Genomic DNA, 13,204 nt, shown 5'->3' with positions numbered 1-13,204 from the left:
CACGGTTCCTCCGAGTCTTGCGGGGTTAAACAAGGCACAGGAGGGGGCTCGAGGGGGCCGCGTGCTATCACACCCCAGACACAGCAGGAAATCGAGGGCAGAATAAACCCACAGAGAAGGAAAGAGAAAGAAAAAAAGGAAAAGAACAAACAAGTTGAAAAGCTGCAGAAAAGACAAGAAGAAAAGGAAATGCGTTTGAGGAAACAAAAGTAGAACAGAACGGAGTCGTTGTCGTTTTTGTTGTTGTACTTCTTATTACCATTTTCCTGGTGGGAAAACAGTTTACTCGCGCTGGACACACTCTTGCCGATGTCCGCGAGAGAGCGCAAGTTGGACTTCTTGGTCTGGTGGCGATGCTTCCGCAGCAGCGTGTACTTCACCTTCTCCTTGAGCTCCGTTTTCAACTGACCGGTCTCGATCTGGTTGTCGATGACCATCTCTGCGTTGCGAGGGAAAGATCGAAGACTTAAATCGAGAACCTTCCACATTGTGCAAGAAGAGCCGCCGCCGCCGCCCTCGAAAACGCCACCTTACCCACGATCTGCGGCAGCGTTGAGGCCTCGAGGTCCAGCATGATCGTCCCTTTCTCGATGCACGTCTTGAGTTCCATCAAACTGTGCAAGGACAGCGTGGCCACGTGAGGCTTACTCCAGCGCTCGCCACCCTTCTCCACCTTTTCCTCAAACTTGATCCACCTGTAAAGAAATGCATGGACTTGGGGTGAATTCCAATTCCTTGCTTAACCCTCAATCTCAAAAATGCGCGCTCCCTCTAGTGCAAGTGCTGTCCCGATTCTCAGAAAAATTAAGTTGAGGGGCGAGTTTAAGGGGTGTATCGCCCTCAATATTGAAATTTTCCGAGACCACCATTGGGAGCAAGGGCTACCCAGAATGCATTGCGTGTTTTCACATAAGAAAGATGGCGTTGAAAGTATTTTCTTTGTTAATAGAGATATAAAAATGATGAAAACCATTGTATGATCTTAGTTTAGGCCCATATTATGGATTACTGACGTCATTGTTGCGTAACATTTATTTTTATTTTACGATCTTTTGTCAATAGCTGGCGCACACACGCGATCGTTTGCTATTGTTTACTTTTCAATATGTCCGTGGTTGGAGTATCATCTTATAACTAACTGACAACATAATAACTTGACTGACAAACGGATCGTAATAAATAAATGTGTTCTTCTTCTTCTTTTTTTGGAGTTGACAGACTGGACGCAGCTTTCGTGTTATTCTGCCCCCCGCAGTCTGAAGACGTATCTGCATTTAAGGGGTGTCCTTATTTCTAAGTGACAAAATAACCCTCAACACTTGGTTTTGAGGGCCAGTTAAGATTAAGGGTTGATCTTGAGGGTTAAGATAGGAATTGGAATTGGCCCTTAATTAAATGCCAATAAAAGTGGCATTTAAAAAGAAAATCCCCCTACAACAGAGTGTGTGCAACGATTGTTCTCCTCGCTTCTCATGCGGGCTCCTGAAAGGTCACTGCATAATATAAATAACCATATACATCGGTGGATTTAAAAGTTTACAAGCAAACATGGCCTGTGAACAAAAAAAACAAAAAACAGACACGATGGCTTCTTCTTTCTTTACTAAAACAACCTTGTTGTGTTTTTGAAGTGGTCACAGTTCACGAAGAATAAGGGACGCAGGGCATCATGGAATTTAAAAATAAACGTCTAGACTCGAGGAAAATACACGGCACGCAAGAAGAATATCGTCAGCCACCAAGCGTGGTGGCACGGAGAAACTAAACTCTGCCGCGACCATGGATACTTGAAGATCATGAAGTTGAAAATCGAGGACAAGGATTCTTTTTTTTTTTTGGGACAATAATGCCACACATGGTACTAATACAAAGAGCCATTCTCCTGAGGCCTAAGTATGGGGTTTCCTCTTAGGATAGAGTATCTATCTGAATATCATAGACGAGCCCGTGTGACCCCCCCCCCCCCCACCACTTTAGTGGGAGAGGAGCCTGGCAACGAAGGCGCAGTCAGTCGACCTCAAGGAGTTATTTTACCTTCCTTTTTCATGCGAGTGACTCCTTCATTTCTAAAAGAAGAAAAGAATTTAAAATGCTGGCTGCTGAAAAGAAGCGCTCGTCTGCAGACTGTAAGTTATTACCCCCTCTCCGGGAAAAAGGATATGTTTTTGATGCCAAATCTGTACGTCTGTCTGGCCCGTGTCTGATTCCTCAAAAACTACACTAAGTAGTACACCAAATTTGGGCTCACTTAGAAATGTCCTTATTTTTGAAGGAAAAGCACTTTTTTTTTTCAACGAATATAACATTAAATGAATCAGAAATACACTCCGTTAATGTGGTAAACGACTACTCTAGCTGCAAACGTCTGGTTTTTAATGATTTAATATGTACATAGGTGTATAGAGGCCCTCTCAGTGTTCTAATCGTACATTGTGTTTGCTAATGGCGTTAGAAGGCTATTGGATGATTAGAAAACCCTTGTGCAGCTGAAAACAGTTTTGCTGGTTATTTGACAAAGCAAAGTTTGAAGGGCAACCCTAACCCTAACCCTTTTGATGAATAAAAGTGTGACTTTTAACCCTTTAAGGAACGCGCCAAGAAAAAAGCAAAGGGAAAATTATTGATTTGCATTTTTTTATTTATGATAATAACGACAATCAATATATATATATATATATATATATATTTATTTTTTTTCAATTATACTCTACAGTATTGCAGATACAGGCCTCTACCAAACGGTTGAGACGTCTGTTCACGATAAACCTGGTTTGCATAATTCATAAAGTACTATGTGTTAGCGAGTTCAGCTTGATGCTTTTTTCCAATGAGATATAGTGACTTAAATTGAGGTGAACCAAATGGTTGAGTAGCACTTTAAAGGGTTAATGGAAAACACAACAAAAATTTTATAGGTGACCCTCAAACTTTTGCCCGGTAGTGTACTTCAACCCACGTCAATGACCTTTTGCGGACATGGTCCGAAACTCATAAACCCGGATTAAACGAGTGGGGGATGCATTTAATCTGGATTGACTCCTTCATGAAACGACAATTCCTTCTTCAACTGCTTCTACTGGCTTTTTAGCGCCACACGTTCGTTCATCTTCTGGTTTCATTTATTTCATCCAACTTCATTTTTATTATCGACAAAAAAATCATTCACTTGCGAACGACTTTGAAAGAAGGTCCAAAGTGCTCTTTGTTGCCCACAATGCAACTCAGCCGCCAACATTTACACACTGCTCTGTGTACAAATGGTACTTCCCAAAAACTGTCAACAGACTTTGATGTGTATAACTGGTTGTTCCTCTCTGTAGCAGAAGATCAAATTAAACTAATCTGCTGCTGGGAAATTCGAAAGGAACGCCTCTCTACTTTACCGGAGAATTAACAGATAAGCGGCACAGTTACAATGTTCAACTTTTTCAGCTGCAACATTAGTCTTTGTTGCCATGTGGAAGTTTCTGCCTTTTCCTGGTGCCACAGAGCAGGTGTGACAGATCTCAGATAAGAAAAACGACTGGGAGTTCACCGCAGTGCAGCCTGTTTCCCTTTACACACAAAACGTGATTATTCATACGGGATTGTGTTCCGCTGACTGCACCGGAATTGAGAGAGAGAGGGTGGGAGGGAGGGAGGAAGGGAGGGGGAGGGGGGGTGTTGTCGTTTAGCCTCTCACCTGGCCGTCTCCTTCCACTCCATCTCCTGACCGTCCACAGACAGGAGCTCGTCCAGCTCGGTGAAGAGCTGAGGCGGCGGCGGGCCATCGTCCTCCTCTCCCAGGATAAACTTGATCCTCTCCGCCGGGGAAACTTCAAGGAGAACGAGACGAGTTAGGATTCGGGCAAATATTGTGTTTTCAGTAGAGCTGCAACTAAGGATTATTTTCATCATTAATCGATGAATCGGTTGGTCGATAAAATGTCAGAAAATGTTAAAAAACGGAAATGACGATGTTCTCAAATGTCTCGTTTTGTCCACAAACCAAAATGATTCAGTTTTAATGATTTCTTATGTTATGTTCGTTATGTGGAGCAAAGAAACAAAGAAAATATTCACGTTTAAGAAGCTGAAACAATCAAAAATCTTGTTTTAATAATGAAAAAAGTTTCAAACCGATCAATATCAAAATAGTTGGCGATTGATTTAGTAATCGATTAATAATCGATTCATCGATTAATCATCGATTCATCGATTAATCATCGATTCATCGATTAATCATCGATTCATCGATTAATCGTTTCAGCGACTCCAACCATTGCAATAATCGGTTAGTGAAGCGAAGTCATTTTATGGTATAGGCATAGTTTTCCGCGTTTGTAAACGTCGATCAGTTTTTCCTCAAAATTACACTTTTGGCATGAACCAATAAAAACTGTGAAAACGATAGTTGAAGGCCCGATTTAATGCACTCAGACTTTCATACTACTACATCGATGCAGCTGAGAAAACAGGTGTGATCATGTTTGATGACACGGGCAAAAGTTCACTCGTATCCGTCATATCTAAAACTAAAAAGTGAGGTGTTGAAATGCTGTGCTACGGCGTCAGTGATGCAACAACTATTATACACTCGTCACTGTTGAAAAGACGACCTAGATTGAATATTTCGCCATCGCCGTTGTGGTTTTAGAAAAGTCAATGACAAAGACGGCTGATGATTCAAGACAACAGTTGTGTTTTGTTGAAAGGCTGGACGATGTATTTGTCTGTAAACCGAAGGGCATTCGTTTGCTGACGGTTAAGGCAATATAGGCACCTTTACATGTTTGTTTTGGTCATAATGATCTACAAAGAAGGTTTAAAACTGCCTCTATATACAGTATGACACACACGCACACACTGCTTGCCGAGTTGATCCCAGGACATGAGTGCTGACATTTAAAAACTGTTTGTATTTGAAATTCACGCACTACAAACGGCCGTTTCGTTCAAACCGTCATCAAATGAGTTCACCCGATGTCACGCGTGTGGCTCAGGGTGTCTGCGTTTAGATCTCGTGTCACACCACAACATGCCTGCGTTGCACTTAACGTCTACGGCTAAAAAAAAAAACCGGTTGTTCAGCAGTTTGACGGCATAAACGCGCAAATGCACGAACGCAGTCAAGTCTGATAGTTTTGCTTCACAGGCTGCCTGTTACGCAGCATACAAAAAAAATGTTACACGTCAAAGACTGAACAGAGGTAGAACAGCCTTTAAAGGGGAAATAAGTAAATTATAGTGCCATCTAGAGGAGAGGCTGAAATTTACAACAAAGACCTGCTGCTCTGCTCTGCTCACCCCCCCCCCCTTCCCTGAGTGCTACGGTATCCGCAGCTGGTCAAATGCCGTCCTCGTCGTCTTTCTCCGTGTCAGCAGATGAGGTTCGTGAGGTGAGGGAGAGGGCGGAGCTACCGCGGCCGTAGCAGACGAAGCGGAGAGAGAGGAGGCGGGACTTCCGCTACAAGTAAAGAGACGCTTGTTTTGTTCTCTCGCGTTTGTCCTTACAGGCTCCGGTAGAAACATGGCGTCTCGCTGCTAACAGTGGCTATGCAACCGCGGTCCGCGGTCATGTTATTTAACATGACTTTTTGAAACACTACGAAAATGAAACAAAAACTATTATACAGCGACTAGACAATGCAGGAGCACATTATATGTATAAAAAAGTGGATTTTGGGTTATATAAACCCATAAATACTACATATTGTACCTTTAAGTTAAGCACTGCAGCTTTAAGTAGGACAGACAGACCTTTCATAACACAAGGAAGAACATTCCCCAGGAATTTTAAATACTACTTCCCTCTTACATAAGAGTATCGATCGTTTCCACAGAAACGTTCACTTTCCTCTTAACGCTTCCTTTCCAGAAGTCTTAGTCACAGAACAATTCATAACCCGCTTATGAACTACATTGTCTTTTAACAGTTCAACAAAAACAACAAAAAACAAAACATTGTGCAACTGTGAGGTGATGACATCGTGGAGGGGGGGGGGGGGGGGGGGGAGGACACACAGGCTATTTCAGCAGCTTTGTCTCCATACAGGTTACCAGAGCGAGGATTCCAAAGGACAAAACCTTCAAACCACATAATGTTCGGTCTCCGTAACCTCTTAATCCCGACCTGAGAGAACCTGAGCTTTACTTAGTGTGCTTGCTTTTAAAATAGTACAGTAGGAGCTGCCCTGCTGATGATGCAAGGGGGGGGGGGAAACAGGTCTAGATCAATGTCTCGGGAACATCTTTTGAATGTAGAGGCATCGCAACGTGGAATATTTGAATACATTATATGCATTTTAGCACAAAAAACCGCCACATGAGAGTTTTTTCCACTCATACCCCACAAGACCTTTGAGTCACTTTTTGGCCGACTCGCAGAACCTGCCTCGCAAACGCGATACCCTTTCATGTCGCCTCGCGGTGTACACAACAACTACTCGCCCTCTGAAGCCCCACAACTCGTGTTATCAATGAAAACCTGCCTTTTGTTGTCGTGACGCACACGACTTTGAAGAAGTGGACAGCGCCACAGGGTTTCGCCAGAATCAACAGCATTATGCAAATACAGAGGGAGGGCAAAACAGGGGGGAGAATCCAAGAAAGTAGACAGCTGTGTGTTGGGTTTGCGAGTTGGGTTGAATTTGACGTCAGGCTAACACCGGCACATCAAATTCTCTTGTGCTACATCTTCACAGAGTGTTCACAGACTGCTGCGATGCACCCCCCCCTTAACCTGTCCTCAACGTGTTCACACATGTTGCCGCGAGGGAAGTCAAAACACAAAGTTTAGAGCTATAGATGGATGCCAATCCATGAAAAAAAAAAAGAGGAAACATTCAAGATATTTACAACTTCTGCTCAACAAGAGAGCAGGGTCTGTCGACCTGATTCAACCCAACACTATTTACACTTCAGATCTTCTTCAGAGAGTGGGACGCACATAACTGTCCCACTGACTGGTTGTTCATCCATAGATTGAATATCAGACTGTATGCATTTACACTAAATGTCACCATGTTTGTACCATAAACGCACAAATGATGCTGGGCTAAACTAAGGATAGTAATTTAGGGCAACATGGAAGTGCCGATCAAGCATTTTATTATCTAGTGACCACACGCACAGGGTATTTTTGTTCCATTTGTTCTTAAATGACCTTATAGGACAAAGGGTCTGCAACCTTTAGAACAAGGGTCCTCAAAGTGTTGATACCTGAGGGCCAATTTAGGAACCCAACATTGGACTGAGGGCCGCCAAAGGAAAAAAACACTTATTGGTCTGTATCCAGTAATGTCCAATAAACATTTAGCAAGCGTAGTAGCTCCAGGATTCAAACAATCAACTGTAATTCATTGAGGGCTACCAGAAATGTTTCTGCGGGCCGCACTTTGAGAACCAATGCTTTAGAATGAAAAGAGCCATTTTTGTCCACTCCGCACCCAAATAAAAATTAATCTGGAGCCGCAAAAACCTATTTGTTCGTTAAAATTATCATAATATCACACGTAAAGTTGATAGCCAACCTCTAAAGAGTAGAAAACCAACTTTAACATGAAATAAAACAATTTTGCGTAGTTTATGTATGAGAAAACCTGGCGTAAAGTACATGGATCTAAAGATAGGACAGAACTTTTCATGCATTTTCTTCAAAGCTACAAGGAGCCACCGCAGAGTGGCTGAAGAGCCACATGAGGGCCTAGAGCCACAGGTTGCAGACCCCTACTATAGGAGATGTGAAACCACTATGAGGTACAGATGAAAAATGTATATTATAACGACAGTGAAATCATGCAAGTTGAGCTTGAGTTCTGTGTCAAAGATTGAAAAAAAAAAAAAGATTGAGGATACACATGTCGCCATAAAAATGTGAACTTTTACATTAATTACACATGCACCGTTCAGCCCGAGAGTAAAGTTTCTCTTTTATGTTCGTGTTTACCGACACACTATGGCCTTGTAGCCAAACTACGCGTGACTCATGCACTGATCAGACGGGCGGCAAACAATATCAGCGGAGAGATTAACACGAGCAACCGCTCTATCATATCAGGAGCCTTGAGATGACTCAGCACGCCCGAGCATGAGGCACAACAAGGAGGATTACGGCGTCAGCGAGGAGCCAGCACCATGACGGTGGTGGTGGAGGGGTGAGGGGGGATTATTTAAGGTGCTCATCTGAAGACACGGTGATGTGGCTCGATTAAGACAAGTGCAGTCATGGGGGGGGGGGGGGAGTGAACATACAAGACACAGAGGCTGGATTACCTCCCGTTTTGTTTAAATCCTGATTCATCGTTTTCCATTACGGTGCCATCGCACTACCCAAAACCAAATGGTGTACTGTATCTCTGCAACACTGAGCCTGGACATTTTGCTATGATGAATGAGGCGGGAGATATCAGAAGTATTTACAACAGCAGTAGAAAGTCTAACTTGTCCATGCGAGGCGTGTTGCGCATGAAGGAGCGAGCGCACGGGCTCATTTAAACATTATCCAGAGATTTAACGGAGGACCAGGCAGGGGGGGGGGGAGTTCCAAGAATGCTCGAAGGAACTTTTTGCAGACATTTGCATTTACACACACACACACACACACACACACGCACACGAGAGGCAAACGTCAGTGCATGTCTGAAAGCAGCTCGACTGCCTCACGCCTGACAAGCACAACGACTCGTGTTGTAAGAAAACCCAGTTTTGCTTGTTTTAAATTTTGTCAATTTACTCTGTCCCAGTTTGTTTTTCCATAGCCTACACTGTAAAAAAGAAAACTCAACATTTTACAGCCCAAACAAACAACAACTAATATTATTTATTTAGACAAACTTGTAAGTTACAGTTGTGCCAAATCAAAATTTTATTTTTTTAATACATTTTTTTTTTACATTATCTGAACAAGATTAGTTAGCCAAACTGTTTGAAAAGAGAATTTTGAGTTGGCACAACTCTAACTAGCAAGTTTGCCTAACAAAATAGTATTAGTTGATGTAACTTTTTGAAAAAAAAAGAAAAAATATGAGATCTTTTGTTGGGCTGTATACTAAAAAAATGTCTTTCATCAAATTGCCTTGAAATTTTGAGTTTTCGCAACTTTTTTTTTTTTACAGTGTACAAAAGGTCCAGGGTGTAACTGTAACTTCTGGAGAGTTCTTTCACAGTATTTATAAGCGAGGCAAGAATAAAACAATGTCAAACTGTGGATCGGTTAAAAAAAAAAACATGCGTTAATCTTCAACATTTAGCGAATACATTTCCAAACCCACAACCCACTCTGTATTTCAGTTCAGTGATTGCATCTGCGCTCCTTTCATGCAGGAAGTATTGAACAAATCTTTTTAAATCAACTGATTAAGTACACACCAAGAAATCAAAGACTGTACCTAAAAAAGGTACAAATACTTTGTCGCTCCAGTTGTACCCTATCAGGGTACAAGCACTGTACCTTTCAAATTTGTACCTCTAAAGAAACATTTCTGCACCCCTAGAGACAAAAATGTACCTGTACACACTGAAAAAGATACAGTGCTTGTACCCTGATAGGGTACAACTGGAGCGACCTTTTTAGGTACAGTCTCGTACTTTGATTTCATAGTGTGTACACTGAAAAGAACTGCTTTGTGTCACAAAAAAACGACGTCAAGGAGGCACCGTAGTAACGGAAGATGGCGCGCCTGGTCGAGTTGAGCCGAGCCGAGCTGGAACTGTACGGTGAAAAAGCGATATTACAATGAACTTTTACGAATTGCGTCTTGTATCACGGTGTTCTTACAAGAGGAAAAACCTGCCAGAGTGTGAGTCGTCTTGAAGCAGAAGCTTCATTCACAGACGAAAGAAATAGATCTACGATCTATGGCCCACGAAGAAGAAATGAAAGGAAATTAAACGGGAAAGCGATGCGAAAGAAACGGAAGCGTGAGCGGACAAATCCTCCAAAGAAACTAGAAAATACCCACATTTAATTGGGTGAAAAGTCAGAAAAATAAATTATTTTCTTTTACTGCAAATACGAAAAAGGCGATTCGACTGCACATATTTAAGCAGAGCTTTATTTTAACGGTCGATAATCTATTCCAACCATCACTGTAATTACCAGTTCAGAAATCCTAATTAGCACGAGCGTACTTTAATGCGACAGAAGCCGAAAATTGCGTGCCGCTGCCGTCTCCCGTCCACACACGCCTCGGTGAGCTGCGACGTAAAATCCCTTGCATTTCCTCCTTTAACCCCAGTTTGAGACTATAATGGTTACCTCGGGGCTAGACGACAATGTGTAGTAAATAACCTCCAATTAGGATCATTTTCAGTCTCTGCCACTTTCAGGTGGATTCCGCTGTCATCGTAATTGTACGTCTCGTAAAATAGCTTTTGGTGCCCAACTGAAATGTTGTGGTGCTGTTAAAATAAATAAATTAAAAATAAAACCACCCAAGAGGTTTGCGTGGAGGCGCAGGGCCTTCATTAAGGCTTAGAGTTACAAAACGGAGATCCCCACCCTCACAATCAAATGGCTCATATACTGAAAACTGACACTTGTGGGCTGTTTGTTGCTGGCTTTCCCACCCGTTATTTAACGCACTTCTTCTTGTACATGCAGGAGATGTATGGCTTCAAACTGACCTATATCTAAAGGCTCTTTTGTGAATACAATTCCTCCATGAGAACATCATTTCAGGATTAATGTCTAAGCTTCGGTATAAGACATCTGGTGTGTTTTCTCTATCGTAAGGAGGAGGCTTATAACAATCTTTAACATGCACTTTGGCCTCTCGCTATTGCTTTGTTGACTGACACTTACTCGACGCGGTTGGTCCTGCTTTGTTGCTGCAGTGAACCACTATTTTATGGATTATTGTTGTCGTCTTGTTTTTACATATAAAGCTCCCATAGAGTGGTCCTATCACACTTATATGCGAGTTACGGAGGTCTATTTACATACATTAACTTGTTTTTATTGTCAAAAACCCCCTAGTTGCTGTAAATGAGCCGAAAGAAATCTCTCCTCACTGAAGCTCTCGTCAGCCGCGCTCTCTCACACCCAGAAGACAGAACTGTGTTGTGATTGGACAGCCAACAAGAGCTTTCCCAACTGTCTTGTGATTGGCCAATACCTGGAAGTGACGTAATCGGCACACCAGCTCTGAAACAAATGATAATACTTCAGCTGCTACTGTCGAGCTACAGCTAACGCTAGTACAGCGTGTCACCAGCGCTCTGTTCTGATGTGAAAGATGGAGGCGAGGTAACCCGGGGAGATTTCCGATCACCGATCAATTTAAAAACTGCCCAGATCAGCTCCGATCTGATACGCCAGATCATAACATCCCTAGTTGACGAAAGGGATGGGGCCGATCCGATCCAGTATCGGGTTATGATACAGACGTAATTCACGGATCGGAAATTTTCGATCCAACTGTAGAGGTTTCCGATTCTGATGTCTTCACAAGTGATTCCCTGACTACTTTGCTAGCTGGCTGCAAAAAGTGGAATGGATTTCCTGAGCGGAGGCCTCTCTCAATGAGACGCGGAGTCTCATTGAAATCCATTCCACAGTTTACAGCTAGCTAGCCAGATAGCAGATGAGCATTATTGACCAGGCAGATATCCAAATTCAGGTATCGGAAGTGGAAAAAAAGTGAATCGGTGCATCCCTAGTTGACGTTGTAATAAACCCCATCCCATCATTTAGCATCTTACATTTTTCTGTTTATTCCACCACTTCTTTTTTTCTTCCTTCCACTCTACTTTTTTTTTTTAAGTTTTAAGCCTCTGGGAATCCGTTTCCCACTAAGTTCCATCATCAGTTAATCATCACGGCGACAGTTAATGCCACTGTTGTTTCTACTTTACACACTTTAAGCCAAAACCGAGTGTCATTTTCAGATTAGTATTCAACATGTTCCCATTACCCCCCCCGCGTGCCTGATGATTTCTTGTTCTCTTGGGCCGTCACCCCACCCACATCTCCCTGGCTCTATTTGAAGAACTAACCCCCTTAAGTACAGGAGCAGCGACATCCTGTAGGCCCGTCCTGATTTATCGAGGTTCTGCTGGACCTCGACCAAACGTCTCGAGAGAGAGATTTATACATTCGTTCGTACAGTTTCAGAACTCACTGAGAGGCTTGAGGATGTTCGTGGTGGCCTCGTCCGCCGTCTCCGCGTCCGACTTGTTGCCCTCCGATCGCTCTCGCTTCTCCTTGTGGCCGGACTTGCGTCGGTGTCGTCGCCGGCGGTGGAAGCTCTTGGGAACGTGCACGCCGATGTAGACGGTGTGGTGACCTGTCGCAATACAGGGAATGCAGGTCAGATTACACTCATAATAGCAACAACAACAACATCATTGTAATCCTAATGAGTGGTTAGCTGCCACACCACTGGCAATGCCAAAAACAGCGGGGGACCGGTTGATCTGGTGACACCGATCCGATGATCACGAGACGTGTTTTTGTTGTTGGCCCAATGCCGACGCTGAAACCACGCAACAATTGGTGGATTGTTGCGCCATGTCATGACTGTGAAACTAAATAAATGTCAACTACTTCCCCTACAGGAAATTACATAATCTCTCCAGGAAGTAATTACAGAGAAAGAAAGACGGACGAGGAAATGCTCCCAACTGGAATCTGGACTGACCAAGTAAGTTTCAAATAAGCATTTCCCCATTTTATCACATAATACCATGCACATGTCTTTTAGTGATGACTTGCAGTCCTGCTTACTGCAGCTTTACATGTAATTTATGAGCTTATTTTGCAAATGCTCTCTTCTCTGCTTACAATAGCTATAAACGGCAGCTGTAACTAAACTCATTAGCCAGTATTTTGAATTCTTGGGGTGACACGTCACTCGTCAGCTGTGTTTCTTATCAAAACCAAAACACATGTGATGTGCAACACAAAGCCTTGCAGACAACTGGTGCTGATTTCAATGCACAAACAGCTTGACGGCACGCCAGACATTCTGACGTGGTTTTCACAAGCGCAACCGTCGACGTGTCACCGAGTGCGCGTAGGCGTCGCCCTAGAAGAATTCTTCTTTGCGGCTTCAGCAGCGAACGGGATTAGAAAACTACGTTGTGCATGTGCATCTGGTGCCGATACCGCAGGGAGAACGAGTGACGCTTCGCTTTTCGCGAGGAAGCACGGCCAATTATGTCAAGTTTCGTCTGGAAAACACACACACGGATGAGTCACGGCCTGTCAACGGGATCACCTCAC

The 13,204-nt window shown here is 43.1% G+C and overlaps 1 protein-coding gene across 1 annotated transcript in view; it reads right to left on the bottom strand.

Annotated features, from left to right (window-relative positions):
• slc4a4b (solute carrier family 4 member 4b) overlaps window positions 1-13,204 on the bottom strand; it is a gene marked incomplete at both ends in the record, with an annotated part of 38,551 nt that overhangs the window by 17,905 nt on the left and 7,442 nt on the right. Inside the window, 4 exons of the mRNA XM_083898948.1 lie at window positions 260-439; window positions 535-695; window positions 3,683-3,815; window positions 12,102-12,266. Coding sequence (XP_083755074.1) covers window positions 260-439; window positions 535-695; window positions 3,683-3,815; window positions 12,102-12,266 — 639 coding nt within the window. The remainder of the gene's footprint in view (window positions 1-259; window positions 440-534; window positions 696-3,682; window positions 3,816-12,101; window positions 12,267-13,204) is intronic.

This window comes from Microchirus variegatus, assembly GCF_963457635.1.
Source record: "Microchirus variegatus genome assembly, chromosome: 1".
Classification (NCBI taxonomy): Eukaryota; Metazoa; Chordata; class Actinopteri; order Pleuronectiformes; family Soleidae; genus Microchirus; species Microchirus variegatus.
Note: the sequence above shows the minus strand (reverse complement) of the source record. Positions and strands in the feature narration are given on the sequence as shown.